Genomic DNA, 14,278 nt, shown 5'->3' with positions numbered 1-14,278 from the left:
AAACGTTAAGTGCCTGCTGAATGACAGGCACTGTGCGAAGTGCTGGAGGTTCAAATAAAGTCAAGAGATAGTCTTTGATAGTCTTTGTTCTCACGGAGCTCACAGTCTACTTGGAGAGACAACATGTAAACAGCTGTGTATAAACAAGCTATGCATGGGTTAAATTGGAGGTAATCAATAGAGGGAAGGCATTAGTATTAAGAGTGATCAGGAAAGGCTTCTCATAGAAGGTGGGATTTTGGCTGGGACTTAAAGGAAGCCAGGAAAGTCAGTTGGTAGGAATGAGGAAGGAGAATATTCCAGACATGGGAGACAAGACACGGAAAATGCCCAGAGTGAGGATATGGAAGGTCTTGTTTGAGGAAAAGTCAAGAGGCCAGGGCCGCTGAATCCTAGGTTAAGTGTGGAGTGTGAAATTTAAAGGATATTGGGGGGAGAGGGGGCAGGTTATAAAGGACTTTTATTGTTGTTGTTTTTCCTTTTCCCTTTTTCTCCATCCATATTTTTTAACTTGGATTTTTTGAAAATATATTTTTAGTTCCAAATATTCTCCCTCTTTTTATCCCCCCCCCATTGAGAAGGCAAGAAATACTATACCTATTATACATATGAAATCATACAAAGCATATGTCATCCATGTTGGAGGTTGGGGAAAGCAAGAAAAACAGTGAAAAAACAAATAGAATTAAGACATCTTAGTGCAGCAGAAGCTTCAAGGTATTTCACATATTTATCTTTGTTTTCCATTCCTTTTTTGTTGTTGAAATGGGTAATAAGTGATTGATTGCTTGCTGTAGAATATCCTTTCTTTCACTAGGAGCCAGACTACTAAAGAAATATTGTGGTGCCAACTACATAAATCTGTTGGAAAAAAGAATAAAATATAGATATTTAAAGGAAAGTTGAAACTCAGATTGTTTATTCAAACTCTGAGGTTCTTTTTAAGTGATAAATACCAAACCTAGAGCACTTAATAGGTCTGAAGTTGGAGCATTTGCTTGTAGATTTGAGTCCTGAATCAATTTATATGCTGAGTTGCATGCTTGAAGTGCTGGAAGAGTTGGAGGGGAAGTTGGTGTGCTCCATAATAAACGTTATGGGATCTTTTCCTAAAGGCTCTTTGGCAGGAATAAATTGACATTTCTTGTTGATATATTGTGAGAAAAGATACAACTCGGCTTATTTTTGTAGATTGCTTTGGGATCTATTAGTTCTGGATAATGGATGATGCTCTCGTGTTTTCCCAGTCACCAATGGAGTGAAGCAGAGCTATGTGCTTGCTCTCATGCTTTTTAGCGTAATGTTTTCAGTGATGTTGTCAGACACCTTGAAAAAGGATGAAAATAGCATCAAAGTCAACTACTGCACTGATAGTAAATTATTTAACTTAAAAAGCCTATAAGCCAAGACTAAAGTTGAGGGAGAGTTGATGCATGACTTTTCGTTTGCAGATGATTGTACATTCAGTGCAACAATCTTTGAGGTTAAGATGCAACAGAGTGTAGGTGGATTTTCTGCTGCTTGTGCTAATTTTGGCCTGACAACATCAAGAAAAAAGGTTTTCCACCAGCCAACACCAAACCCTCCATACGCGGGACCATGAGTTATAGCAAAGGAGAAATTTTGAACGCTATGGATTAGTTCATTTACCTTGGCACTATACTTTCCAGGGATGTACACATAGATGATGAAGTTGACACATGAATCACCAGAGCTAGCTCAATGTTTGGGAGGCTTGGAAGGAAAGCATGGGAGAGAAGAGGAATTATTTTGCCTACCAAAATGAAGGTCTACAGAGCCATTGTGCTGACTTCCTTGTTGTATGCCTGTAAAATCTGGATAGTCTACCAGGTCCATGCCAGGAAGCTGAATTGCTTCCATTTGAATTGTCTTAGGAAGATTTTGAAGATCACCTGGCAAGATAAGGTACTAACACTGAGGTTTTTTCTTGAGCTAAACTGCCAGGCATTCAAACTACTGCAGGGAGTGCAACTCCGATGGTCTGGCCACAATATGCTAATGCCAAACGCATGTTTGCCTAAAAGGCTATTTTATGGAGAACTCACAGAAGGCAAGCACCAACACAGAGATTAGAAGAAGCAATCCCGGAATACTCTGAAGGTCTCTCTGAAGAACTTTCAAAGTGATTATGAGATGTGGGAGACACTGGCACTGGACTGCCTAGCATGGCTTGCCCTCATCAAAGAAGACGCTGTGCTCTATGAGCAAGGAAGAATTATAGTACCTCAAAAGAAACATGAGATGTACAAATTTAGAGACATCTCTACTCCAAATGTTCATATGGACTATTTGTGCCCAATGTGTGTTAGAGCCATCCGAGCTCTTATTAGTCTGATCAGCCACAGTTGTACATACTGTACCTGGACATAGTGAAGTCATTTTGGTCCTCTTTGAGCACAAAGAACAACCACCACCATCTTTTTGTAGTATAGTTTCAGATCTGGTACTGCTAGGCCACCGTCCCTCGCTTTTTCATCAATTCTCTTGTTATTAAGTCTTAACCTTTTATTCTTCCTGATGAATTTTATTTTTACTAGCTCTATAAAATAATTCTTTGGTGGTTTGATTGGTATGGTATTGAATAAGTAAATTAATTTAGATAGTATTGTCATTTTTATTATTGGCTTAGCCTACCTGTAAACATTTAATATTTCTTCATTTGTTTAGATCTGTCTTTATTTGTGTGAAAATTGTTTTGTAATTATGTTCATACATTTCCTGTGTGTCTCTTGGCAGGTAGACTCCCAAGTATTTTTTACTGTCTGCAGATGTCAGATTTCTCTTTCTATCTCTTCCTGCTGGGTTTTATTGGTAATAATGATGATAAAGTTCTTTGGAGTTACGTGTATCATCTTCCCATTTGGGAATGGAAACAGTTTAACCTTTATGATTTCTCACTCATGTTTACCTTTTTATGCTTCTCTTGAGTCTTGTGTTTTAATGTCAGATTTTCTCTTCAGCTCTAGTCTTTTCATCAGGAATGCTTGGTAGTTCTCCATTTCATTAAATGTTTGTTTTTTACTCCAGTAAGGTTATAATCAGTTTTGTGGGGTAGATTATTCTTAGTTGTAATTCTAGCTCCTTTTCCTTCTGGAATATCATATTCCAAGTTCTCTACTCCTTTACAACGGTGGCTATTAAATCTTGTGTGATCTTTACTGACTCCATGGTATTTGAATAGGATTTGGGGGGAGGGGGAAGAGGAGAATGCTTTTAGTATTTTTCCTTTGACCTGGGATCTCTGAAATTTGGCTGTTTTGGCCCAATTTGACTAATTTTCCTGGGAGTTTTCATTATAGGATGACTTTCTGGAGGTCATTAATAGACTGTTTCAATTTCTATTTTGCCCTGTGCTTCTAAAATATCTGGACAATTCTTCTTTATAATTTCTTGAAATAGATGTCTGTTCTTTTTTTGATCATGGCTTTCAGGTAGTCCAATGATTCTTAAATGATCTCTGCTCAAATCTGTTTTCCAGGTGAGCTGTTTTTCCTGTATTTTACATTTTTTTCTTTTCTTTATTTTGACTTTGTTTTGTTATTTCTTGATATCTCATGGAGTCGTTAGACTCTACTCGACGAATTCTAATTTTTAAGGAATTGTTTTCTTCATTGAGGTTTTGTATCTCTTACCATTTAGCAATGAGCTATTTTCTTCAGTATTTTTTTGCTCCTCTTTTACCAACTTGCTGATTCTCTTTTCATAAATTTCTTGCATTAGCTCTCATTTCTTTTCCAATTTTTCCTTTACTACTCTTACTTCTAGTAGGGATGGTATGAGTGTCCTGAGCTTTAGGCTTTTATGTCCCATTTTTATAGCTAGGTCTGGGAATCTATAAGTTTTTTGGTGCTTTTAAGGTGGTATGATTCAGGAAGAGGTCTGGTCACCACCTTCCTGGTCTGTACTTTAGTCCTTATCCAGGTAGGGCCCCTACTCCTATCTCTAGGTTCTGAGTTCTCCTGGTACTGCTGCCATTGCTGCCTCCAAGACCCACAACTTCTATTGCTTTCTCCACACCATGCTCCTGACTAGCCCCAAACCCAGTGTCTGCAGACCTTGCCTTCTGTCCTCCTAAGCTGTTCCGGGCTGGGAAAAATGACTCACTGTGACTTTCTGTTGGTTATGCTTCTTAGAGATGTTTAGTTGTTGGGAGAATTCAGCAAAAGTGCTCCTTTTATTCTGCTATCTTACTTTTTGAAGGGCTTTGAAAGCCAGAGGATTATATTTGATTCTGGAGGTGAAAAGGAGTCACTGGAGTTAAGTTAAAATTCACAAATCTTGCCAATAGATTGGATCTGGGTGTTTAAGAGAGTATGAAGAGTAATGCATGACATGTAGATTTTGAGTCTGAATGACTTGAGAGAATGATGGTGCCTTCAAAAATGAGAGAGAAGTTCTGAAAAGGGGAGGATATGAGGAAGAAGATAGTGAGTTAATTTTTTGACTGTTGAGTTTAAGATGTCTGTGAGATGTCCAGTCTAGATATCTGAAAGGCAGTTGGAAATGTGAGACTGGAGTTCTGAAGAGGTTAGGACTGGGTAAGTAGATTTGAGGATCATCAGAATAGCAATGATAATTGGATCTCTGGGAGCTGATGATATTAAGTAATATAATATAGGAGGAGAAGAGAAGAGAGCCTAGGACAAGCCCTGTGGGACACCCAAAGTGAGATGGATGTGACCTGGATGAAGATCCAGCAAAGGAGACTTGAGAAGGAGCAGTCAGACAGGTCAGAGAACCAGGAGACAGCAGTGTGCCTTTGGAGAGAGCAGTTTTGGTGGAATGGTGAGGTCAGAAGCTGGATTGTAGAGAGTTAAGAAGAGTCAGTCAGACGTTTACATGCCTACTATATGAGCTGTGCTAAGCACTGGGGATACAAAGACAAATGTCCTCAAGGAGCTCACAATCTATTTGGGGAGACAACATGCAAACAACTGTACACAGTGATTTATACAGGATTAATTGGAGATTATCAACAGAGAAAAGGAAGTACAATTAAGAAAGGAAAACAAGTGAAGACGTTGATTATAGAAGGCCTCTTCAAGAATTTTAGTTGCAAAAAAGGAGAAGAAATATGGGATGATAGTTAGTGGGGATGGAAGAATCAAGTGAAGGGAGAAGCAACCAATAGTAAGGGAGAGACTGATAGAGAGGGACTGATAGAAGGGACAGTCTATTAGAGAAAACAAGATGGACTGGTGAGAATAATACCAATCCTAATCTTCCACACACAGTTGTTGATGAGAATCAGGCAAAATCCTAAGTGAAAGACCTGTGAAGGAGAAATATATGGCTCAGAAAAAAGAGGGCTAGATTTGCAGTCCAAGGACTTGGAAGTGAGTTCTTGCTATGCTACTCATGACCTGAACAACCTTGGATAGATCAAATACCGCCCCCACTCCCGCCCCCCACCCCCACCTACAGGAGGTGCTTTGGTTATATGATCTCTAAGGTCCCTTCCAGCTTTAAGACTGTCCCAGTTGGAGCATCCCTCAACACCAGCTAGTCCCTGTATAACGGAAGAATAACTTGGGTGTTATTCCTTTGGGTGTAACATCTACACCAGAAATTATTGTGTGCAGAGGTAGTGTGATGGAAAGATTGCTAGATTTGGCCTTAGAAGACTTGGGCCATGTTCAGACTCTGATATGTGTTAGCTTTGTGACCTTGGGCAAATTGCTTAACCTTCATGAACCTTTTGCCTTCCCTCTAAAGTGGAGATCATGATACTTCTCCTAGACCCATAGGATTGTTGTGGGGAAGCTCGCTCCAATCTTAAAGGGCTACAGAAATAAGAGCTTTTATAGTAGTGATAATTGCTGTGGACTGAGGAACCTCCCACCCACAGATTGCTGCAGCAAGAGATGACATAATTGTCTCTAACATTTTTTTGGTGCTCTTTCTTGCTGTTTTACAGTTTTATAGACATTTTCATTTCACAGTTGGGAAACTGGGACTCAGAAATGAAGTGACTTAATGTCAGGTGGCCATAGGTAGTAGAGCTGGATTTGATTGTTCAGTGGTGGCTGATAGTAGCTCAGCAGTCCCCCTGCCAGTTCTGTCAGCACTTCGAATGAAGTCTGTCTGGACCAGGTGATAACCTGGTCATGGGCAGCTAGGTGCTTTCTTTACTCTCACCTTATTTCTGTTGGGTACCACCTCATTGTTAGCCATTTTTTCCTGCCCTTTCTAGTCCAAAGATAATTTTTCTTGGCAGAGAGAACAAAATAAAAGCTGAACACTTCTGCCTTCTCAAGGTTAATGGTTCTTGCCTTCCTCCAGCGCCAATCCTATCCCTCTGGGAGCACTTCTAGGGCTGAAATTCTATGAATTACAAATGGAATTTTCCTGTTTATAAACAATAGGTTGGTTTATAGCATTAAGAAATAACACTTTGAACACAAATTCTCAAAATGGCCTATCCCCCAAATTATTGTACATTTGATTCATTTTAGAAAGTAAATAGAACATGAAGCTCTCTTAGAGCAATTGGTAGTGGTGGTGGTGGTCTCAAAGAATTCAGTAAGACCACCTCCAATCCAGGTATAGGCATTTATTGAGATTGACGTCGCTCATGAAGAGAGCTAAGTTCTGAGAGGGACCAGCAAGATGGATTTTTATAGGGTAAGGATGCAATTATGTAACAGAAATTGAGTATTAAAAAGGCAGGAGGGGTTTGTTAAGGGATTAGGTAACAGGAGGGGTCCCAGGCACAGTGGAACTGTGCATGTAATTACCCACAATGCATACCAAAAAACCCATTGGAGGGGTATGTATGTATAATAATGATATTATAATAAGCCTCTCTACATCACAAGTTCACCTAAAGGGCAGCTTTTCCTTTTACTGTGCAGGTGCCTGTAGCAGCAATTTGGCTAGTAGCTGTTGTGGGATGTGTAAAACCAACAACAAGCAGCACAGAGAACTGCCAGCACAGGTTCTTTCATCTGCTTTACTAAGGAAAGTAACTTTAAAGGGTTGACAACCTCACTTTAATCACACATACAAATATAGCTCACTTAGTTCAGAAGGAAAAGCCAGAAACCTGAACTTAAGAGCAAATATAAACAAATTGCAAATAGAGACAATATAAACAGACCAAATCACAGTTCCCAAAGAACCAATGGGTCTGGGTTAGCAAAGCTGGGGGGCAGTTACAAAGGCTTGCCCAGAGTCCCATGCTACTCTTCCAGTAACTGAGAGCCCCCAAACCAAACATCTTCTTCAAAGGAGAAGGAGCGTGGCTTGGGTACCCAGCCAATGAGTGAGAGCCCCAGACAGAATGCTAACCTTTTGAGTTTTAATACCCAGTTCAGGGCCCCAAGAATTCACACCTAATCAGCAAAAAGGGTGTGAGCCTGGGGCCTAGTACCTAGTTAGCAAAAGGGTGTGGGCCTGGGGCTTTACACCTCCTAAGGCTTAATCAAAGGACTTTGATCACTTTAGCATTTCCAAGAGAGAAAACAATAAAAAAAAAAAGTCCCACCTTAATTACCAATACAGTGCCTACTTAGATAAGGTCCTTTCTGTTTTGGGGTCTACTTCCTGCTCAGGCATCCTGGTGATGCTTTCTGATTGGCTGAGTATTGTGGTTCTGTCTGAGACTAGATTGATGTGGTTGTGGTTGAATGCATGGACATACTGGGTCTGGGGGCAGTGACTAGCTAGAGGCAGTGGCTGGGATCCCATCACATGGAAATGCCTGCTTTTTTTTGTGAGAAATACACGTTCATGGACACACCTGTTGTTTTATTAAGCAGTGAAGCATATGTGAAGAAATTAATATTGAGTTGGAGGTGGGGGTGTCTAGGTAGGGGCAGTGGGTCTGCTGTTCAGTAGGCCCTATAAGGAAGTTAAAATATTGGGGCCAGGGGCAGCTTTATTAGGATTCCATTAATGGGGTTGGAAGGAAGAATTGAAGAATGTGTTTTGAATGAGATCTATGGCTAGTGTGGGCACATGGACTCACGAAGACTCCTTTGAGCAAGTTGTTTTACCCAAGTATCTAAGCCAGAGGCAATGGGCAGAACTGTGACAAGTGGAGAGGCAGATCAGCCCAGGATAAGGAAGGGCTTCTTAGAGACTGGCCAGAAGTAGGTCAGAGGTATTCAAGCAGGGTCTGTTTGGTCTCTTTCCTGTCAGGGCCTTTAGAGAGAAAGGGAGTAGCACTGCATGGAAGGCTTGTCTAAGAAACCTCTCAAGTCCCTTCCAACTAGAGTTAACATCTCTCTCCCAGCATTTTGGTGGTTAGAAAGCAGGCAGAGAGAATTTGTGCTTGAGGGAGTAGAAAATTCAACATTAAAGGAAGGAAATATGAGGTCATCGATTTCAATATGTAAGTGACTGGATTTTACTAAAATAGAATTAAACATGTCATTTAAAAGCCGCTATGCTCATCTCTGTTCTTCAGGCACTGTTAATTGGCCTCATATGAAGATAGGCCAAAAAACCCTTAGCTTTCAAGAGGTCTTTTCTTTTTCAAATGAATAAATCCCAATGCATTTTCTATAACCGTTTGTCACATTTCCTATACAGACTTGAGTCATTGTTGTGACATTGAGGATACTTGATTCAATCCACTCATAGGTATTGAACACTTGCTTTGTGTATGATCCTGTGCTTCCTAGTCTATTGCCTGCTCTTGCTCTTTCTTTTAACCTTTTTTCCTGTCACTCCGCTTTGGGGTCCATAGAAGACCAGTTTTCAGTGACCTGCAGGTCAGTGTTGATGGGGAAAAGGGCCCCCTGAGCAATGTATATGAAAGGGAAAAAACTACCTTCCTGATAGAGATGGGGAGAAATGGGATTTATGAGCCTAGAAGGCATTCAGGAAACTTTGTCAGCCACCTGTTAGTGAGGTCTTTCCTGTCTCTCACCCATTTTTATCTTCTGCTGTGGGAATGTTTTTCTCCCCCTCAAAGAGTCTGTGCCATGTGTTCTTTACTTCTCTAGGGTGCTGGACCTTGTGAGCATGCCATGTCTTTTCCTGTAGACTAAAGCCTAGATTTTTGTAGGGCTTTTTGATCTCTTCCAACACCCTCATTTTATTGGCGGATACACTAAGGCCCAGAGAGGGAAAGAGACTTGCCCAAAGTAACACAACCAATGAGTGGCAGAGGCAGAATTAGAACCCAAGCCTACTGGGCTGTTGAGTTCAGGGCTCTTTTAGATGGTCCTGCTGTGCTGTCTCCCCTGTACCATGGTATTTGAAACCTGCCTCTGTGACTACCCCTTTAACTTTGAACAAGTAATTTCCTCTTTGTTTCTTGAGCCTCAGTTTCTTCATTTGTAAAATGAAGTAGTTGTGCTAGAAAGTCTCTGAAGATCCTTTCCACCTCAATTCTGTGTGATAGATTGGAAAAGCTCTTTTTAAAGCAGCTTCTTATCAACTTCCTGGTAATGTCTCAGGTACTGTGTGGCTAGGTGTGGTGAGGGTAGGGAGGAGCTACAGAGACAGATAAGACAAAGTCCTTGCCTTCCAGTTTACAATTTGTTTGTGGGAGACAAAAAAAATTAATAAATGAAAAGAGCATCTCCTGCCTTACATTCTGAGAGGTTAAATGAGTGCAATAGTGAGTGCTATAGACCTTGAAAGAAGGGAGAGATGATTGTAGGCCAGCGAGATAGAGTGAGTTGGGCCTTGGACAATGGAGAGTTAGGTGGGAAATAGTGAGTATTAAAGGAGGGAGTGAGCAAAGGTATGGAGGTGGGAATGTTTGGTTCTGGGGACAGTGAAAGCCATCGTTTTGTCCAGGGATGAGGTCTGTGTAGGGGAGTGGTGGAACATGTGGTTCAGAACAGTAGCTGGGGCTGGAGCACTGGGTTGTGTGGTTTAGGCTGACTGTACTAGCAGTAGGAATGGGAAGTAACAATATGAAAGGGATGTGGGAAGAGGGGTCACATTAGATTCAGCAAAAGAGAATCCTGGTGGTAGGGGAATGGGGAGGCCTTGAGGGGAGGCTTCACCTTTCCAGGCTCCCCCCCCCCCCCAATCCACCCTGATTCCTGGTCAGGCTGATTATCCTCTTAGTACATATATATCTTGTTCTTTCAAGCTGACCACATCATTTTTCTGTTCCAGTAACCATAAATGTTTTTGTTCTGGCGCAATAGAGATTGCTAGCCATTTGGTCTATTTTCCCACCTTTGAAAACAAACCCGCACAAAGTAGTCCCTTGTCTAGGCTGCAAGGGACTATTTTATTTGTGACCTCATCAAAGGGAGTGGAAGAACATAGAGCTGGGAGCAAGTAGTCTTGTCACAATGACCAGGAGAGCAATGGCATAACCCCTGGGTCCTTTGCTAAGGAATCAAGGCCTTTTCTAACTCAGATCTAAATGCTTCAAACTGAAGGACCTGACCATGTGGCAGAGGCTAGCAGAAACCTATACCTTTCATTGGACCTACAAATTGGTGACATTGCCTGATCTGACCACTGAGTGTTGACTTTTTTTCTCCATGGCCTTGCCACAGAACAGATCTTAATGTCGTCATTCCAAAATCCTAGTTCAAAATCCAGACCTTTCCCTCTGTGCACCCAGATGCACATTTTGATAACATTAAATGACCGGAATTACTTGGTTCTCCGGAGCTCGGTGATGGGAATTTTGTCTTCCTACAATCATGTGCCCTGTACCCTGTCAGCCCCCACAGGTGCCAAGAAAAGTAATTCTTTGAACACCGTTCAAGTCGCAAATGGCTCTGAGCCAAACATCTCCTTGAAGTCTCGAACGCTGTCTGGAATGGCTTCTAAAACGAGCACGACATCCGTGCAGAAGAGGATAGCACATATGCCCTCCCTACAGGTAATGCACGTTTTCCCATGTTCAGTTCAATAAACATTTATTAACTGCCTGTTGCGTGCAAGGCACTGGGAATATAAATACAAAACCATGACCTCTGCCTTCCAGAGGCTGAGAGGAAATGATAAAAGGAAAGACATAATAGTTACAGAATAATCATTATAGGGTGGTGGCAGTGGGGTGGGGGTGGGAGGGGGCTGGGGCAGCTCTTTGCAGGAGATGGTATTTTATCTGAGGCTTGAAGGGACTTAGGATTCTAGGATGGAGGTGAAGTTCCTTCCCCCCAAGTCTAGCTTGCTGGACTTCACATTTCCAGGACTGCATTGAACCAACAGGTTAGGAGCAAATAAATCTCACTGGGGAGGAGCTTTGGGATGTGCTGAAAGTTTCATCAAAAGATAATTTTAAAAAATAAGAGCTTTTCTAATCTGTCCTCCAGTCTTGCATTTGCCATTTCCATCCAAACAACAAAGTACTGTTTTATCTCCCTGGCCTTGTGATAATCTTGTCCTTGGCTTGTGAAGAACAGGTATTCAAAAATTTTGAACTGCAGATGGGCCCTCACTTGGCCTTTACTTTCACTCCAGGAGTTCTTGAAGGCTCAAGCACTAGGAAAGAAGTCAGCAGATTGTTTTGGAGGAGACTAGGAAGACTTGGAAGTTGTAACTTAGTGTGTTTGGCAATTCAGAAAGGCCTAGAAAAGGGGAGAATTACTTCTGGGAGAAACAAAAGGCAGACTCTCCTTGTGTCAGTTTCCCTTCTTCACATCTAGCCTACTTTCTCCTGATCCCTGGGGCTGTGGAAGCTGGGTAGGAGTGGGACTCTCAAAGTAGCTCTCACATAAACTTTGGTTGACCCTGACTGACCCCTTGCCTAGCAGAATACTTTGAGACCTGATTACAAGTTCTCCCTTTTTAGGAGCAAAGCCTGTGCTCCACCTCTAATCATCTTTGACTTCTTAGAGACTAGCGGCAGCCCCCTCTGGCTCCTTTGTCACACGTTCTTGTGTGGCTTCTGTCATATTTTGCCTGGTGATGTGGTTATTTGTGCCCATGTTTTACCCTTCATACTAAGCTTTCCCTTCTTCTGCCTTTTTGCTACCTGTCTTCCTTCTCCCCCTCCTCTTCTCCTTCTTATCCTCCCTTTCCCCTTCCCTTTTCTTCCTTCCTGTCTTCCTCCTTTCTCCTTTTCCCCGTTTTCCCTTTGTCTCCTGTTTTTTCCTCCCTTTACCCCAAATCCTTCCTTCCTTTTCCCTATTGCAGGGAAAAAGAAACAATTCAGATGATATTATCCCTGGCCTTGAGGAGCTCGTGGTCTAGTAGGAAGTAAAGATACAAACACAAATGAATGATACACATTACACTACAGACATAGCTAGAGGTCTTGAACTAAGTGCTCTGAGTTTTGAGGGGAAAGATTTTTAACTGAGAGGGCAGGAAGAAGCATTTGAGTTGAGCTTTACAGGATATATTATAAAGTCGTGAAACTGTTGATATGACAGGTAATCTTAGAGACGTTGAATTGAAAAATTCTGCTGCTAATAGTAAGCATTTGTTAAGTTCTTACTGTGTGCCAGGTACTGTGCTAAGTGCTGGGGATACAGAGAAAGGCAAAAAGAGGCCCTGCCCTCAAGGTGTGCTCAGTCTAAAGAGGGAGAAAGCATTTTGTACAAACAAGCTATATGCTGGATAAAGAGGAAGTAATTAACTAAGAGAAAGCCCTGGAGTTAACAGGGGTTGGGGAAGGCTTTGGGTAGAACTCACAGGAATCTTTCTTTTGTCTTCCTAGAGAGTAAACTTAAATAGACCAGTCATTCCAGTTGAGTTTGGGGCCAGGATTCCCACCAACATCCAACAACACTATCGTGAATGGAGATAACATAACACCTCCCTTTCAGGGCTGTTGAGGACCAAAGTGCTATGAGTTTGAAGGGGAAGGTTGTTACTGAGAGGGCAGGAAATGGCATCTGAGTTGAGCTTCAGATTATAGATTTAGAAGTCAGTAGTGGGGGAAGGGAGCTGGTGGGACATGTTTCAGGCCTAGGGCACAGTGTGAACAAAGGCATGGAAGCAGGATGGCTTAGGCTACATTCGTCTGTACACACAGTTCTTGAATTAACAAAATTTTCTTAATTTTAAATTTAATTTTAAAATCCTAAAACAAATTAGCAACAAGAATTATAAATCCATGGATGATAAAGAAAGATAGTACACCCTCCCATTTCCTAACAGTAATGGTACGAACTGGTTAGAAAATAAGTTTCAGCTCAGAAAATGATAATGGTCTGTTAGTTGCTCCCTGCCCCCATCTGTTTAGCAAAAAATAAGCCCAACCTCTTCAAACTCTGTAACACACTTCTGCTGCTAGTAACAGTCTGAGAACCCTCCCCTCACCTCATGCGCCTTGGCCTGATGAGGGCTGAGAAGAGGCAAGCACGGACTCTTGGGGTTGGGCTAGTGGATCCAACCTCTGGGCAGCTTCCTATGAAGCTGGGAAGGCTTCAAGCAGGGCCCAGCAGTGATCTCTCTGTCCATCTGTCTCTGTGGGATGTGAGCTAACCAGGGCCGACCTCAGCAAGACTCCTTCCTGGGAGAACATGAGTCTTGAAAAAGCCACAGCAACTCGTAAAACAGCTTCTTGAGCTGTTGGAGGAGGCTGTGTTGTGTGTCGCTGGAGGGACATCTCATGCTGACAGAATCAGAACAGTGGACAACAGAGGTTTTGGAACTGAAATGAATCACATCATGGTGTCAGAGTTCCAACAGGTCTTAAAAAGGAAGTCATGAAACTGTTGTCAAGGAATCTTAAAGATGTCGTTTGTAGAATTAGAAAATTCTGCTGCTGATAGTCAGGAAGCATTTATGAAGTGTACCTGGTACTGTGTACCAGGCCCTGTGCTAAGTGCTAGGGATACAGAGAGGAGAAAGAAAAAGACAGTCCCTTGACCTCAAGGAGCTCACAGTCTGATGGCGGAGACAACAACTGTGTACAAACAAGCTGGATAAATAGGAAATAACCGAGGGAGGGCACTGGGATTAAGGGCTGGGGAAGGCTTCCTGTGAAATACTCACCACTCTTTCTTTTGTCTTTCTAGAGTGTAAGCTTAAATAGGCCAGTCATTCCAACTGAGTTTGGGGCCAAGGTTCCTACCAACATCCGCCAACGTTATCTTAATCTTTTTATTGATGAGTGCCTGAAGTTTTGTCCGTCACCCCAAGAAGCTTATGACAAGGTCTGTATCCATGATATTAATTATTTGGTATGCTGTGAAGTTGTGGGGCTGACAGTGGGCAGTGGGTTAGTTTGCCATGGTCTGACCAGGGTACAACCAGTGTGTCTTGGCTAATAGTTGGACCCTCCCCCATCCCCTTCTTTGTTCTCCTCAGAAGGGATTAGGAACTACCCACTAATCTTGAAGTTTTGCTTGGTAGATCTCCAAGCTGGTTTCTGCTGCCT

At 42.1% G+C, this 14,278-nt stretch overlaps 1 protein-coding gene across 5 annotated transcripts in view; it reads left to right on the top strand.

Moving 5' to 3' along the window:
* Nucleotides 1-14,278, top strand: part of REXO1 (RNA exonuclease 1 homolog) — a 97,564-nt gene that overhangs the window by 54,441 nt on the left and 28,845 nt on the right. For all 5 annotated transcript variants that reach the window (XR_005010265.1, XR_005010266.1, XR_005010264.1 and 2 more), the window contains exons 5-6: nt 10,665-10,825; nt 13,917-14,054. Coding sequence is in view for 2 of the 5 variants with exons in the window: in XM_036757862.1 (XP_036613757.1) it covers nt 10,665-10,825; nt 13,917-14,054 (299 nt within the window). In the remaining 3 variants the exon portion in view is untranslated. The remainder of the gene's footprint in view (nt 1-10,664; nt 10,826-13,916; nt 14,055-14,278) is intronic.

The sequence above is a fragment of the Trichosurus vulpecula genome, chromosome 1 (genome assembly GCF_011100635.1).
Source record: "Trichosurus vulpecula isolate mTriVul1 chromosome 1, mTriVul1.pri, whole genome shotgun sequence".
In the NCBI taxonomy this organism is placed as follows: Eukaryota; Metazoa; Chordata; class Mammalia; order Diprotodontia; family Phalangeridae; genus Trichosurus; species Trichosurus vulpecula.
This window is presented reverse-complemented; position numbering and strand designations above follow the sequence as displayed.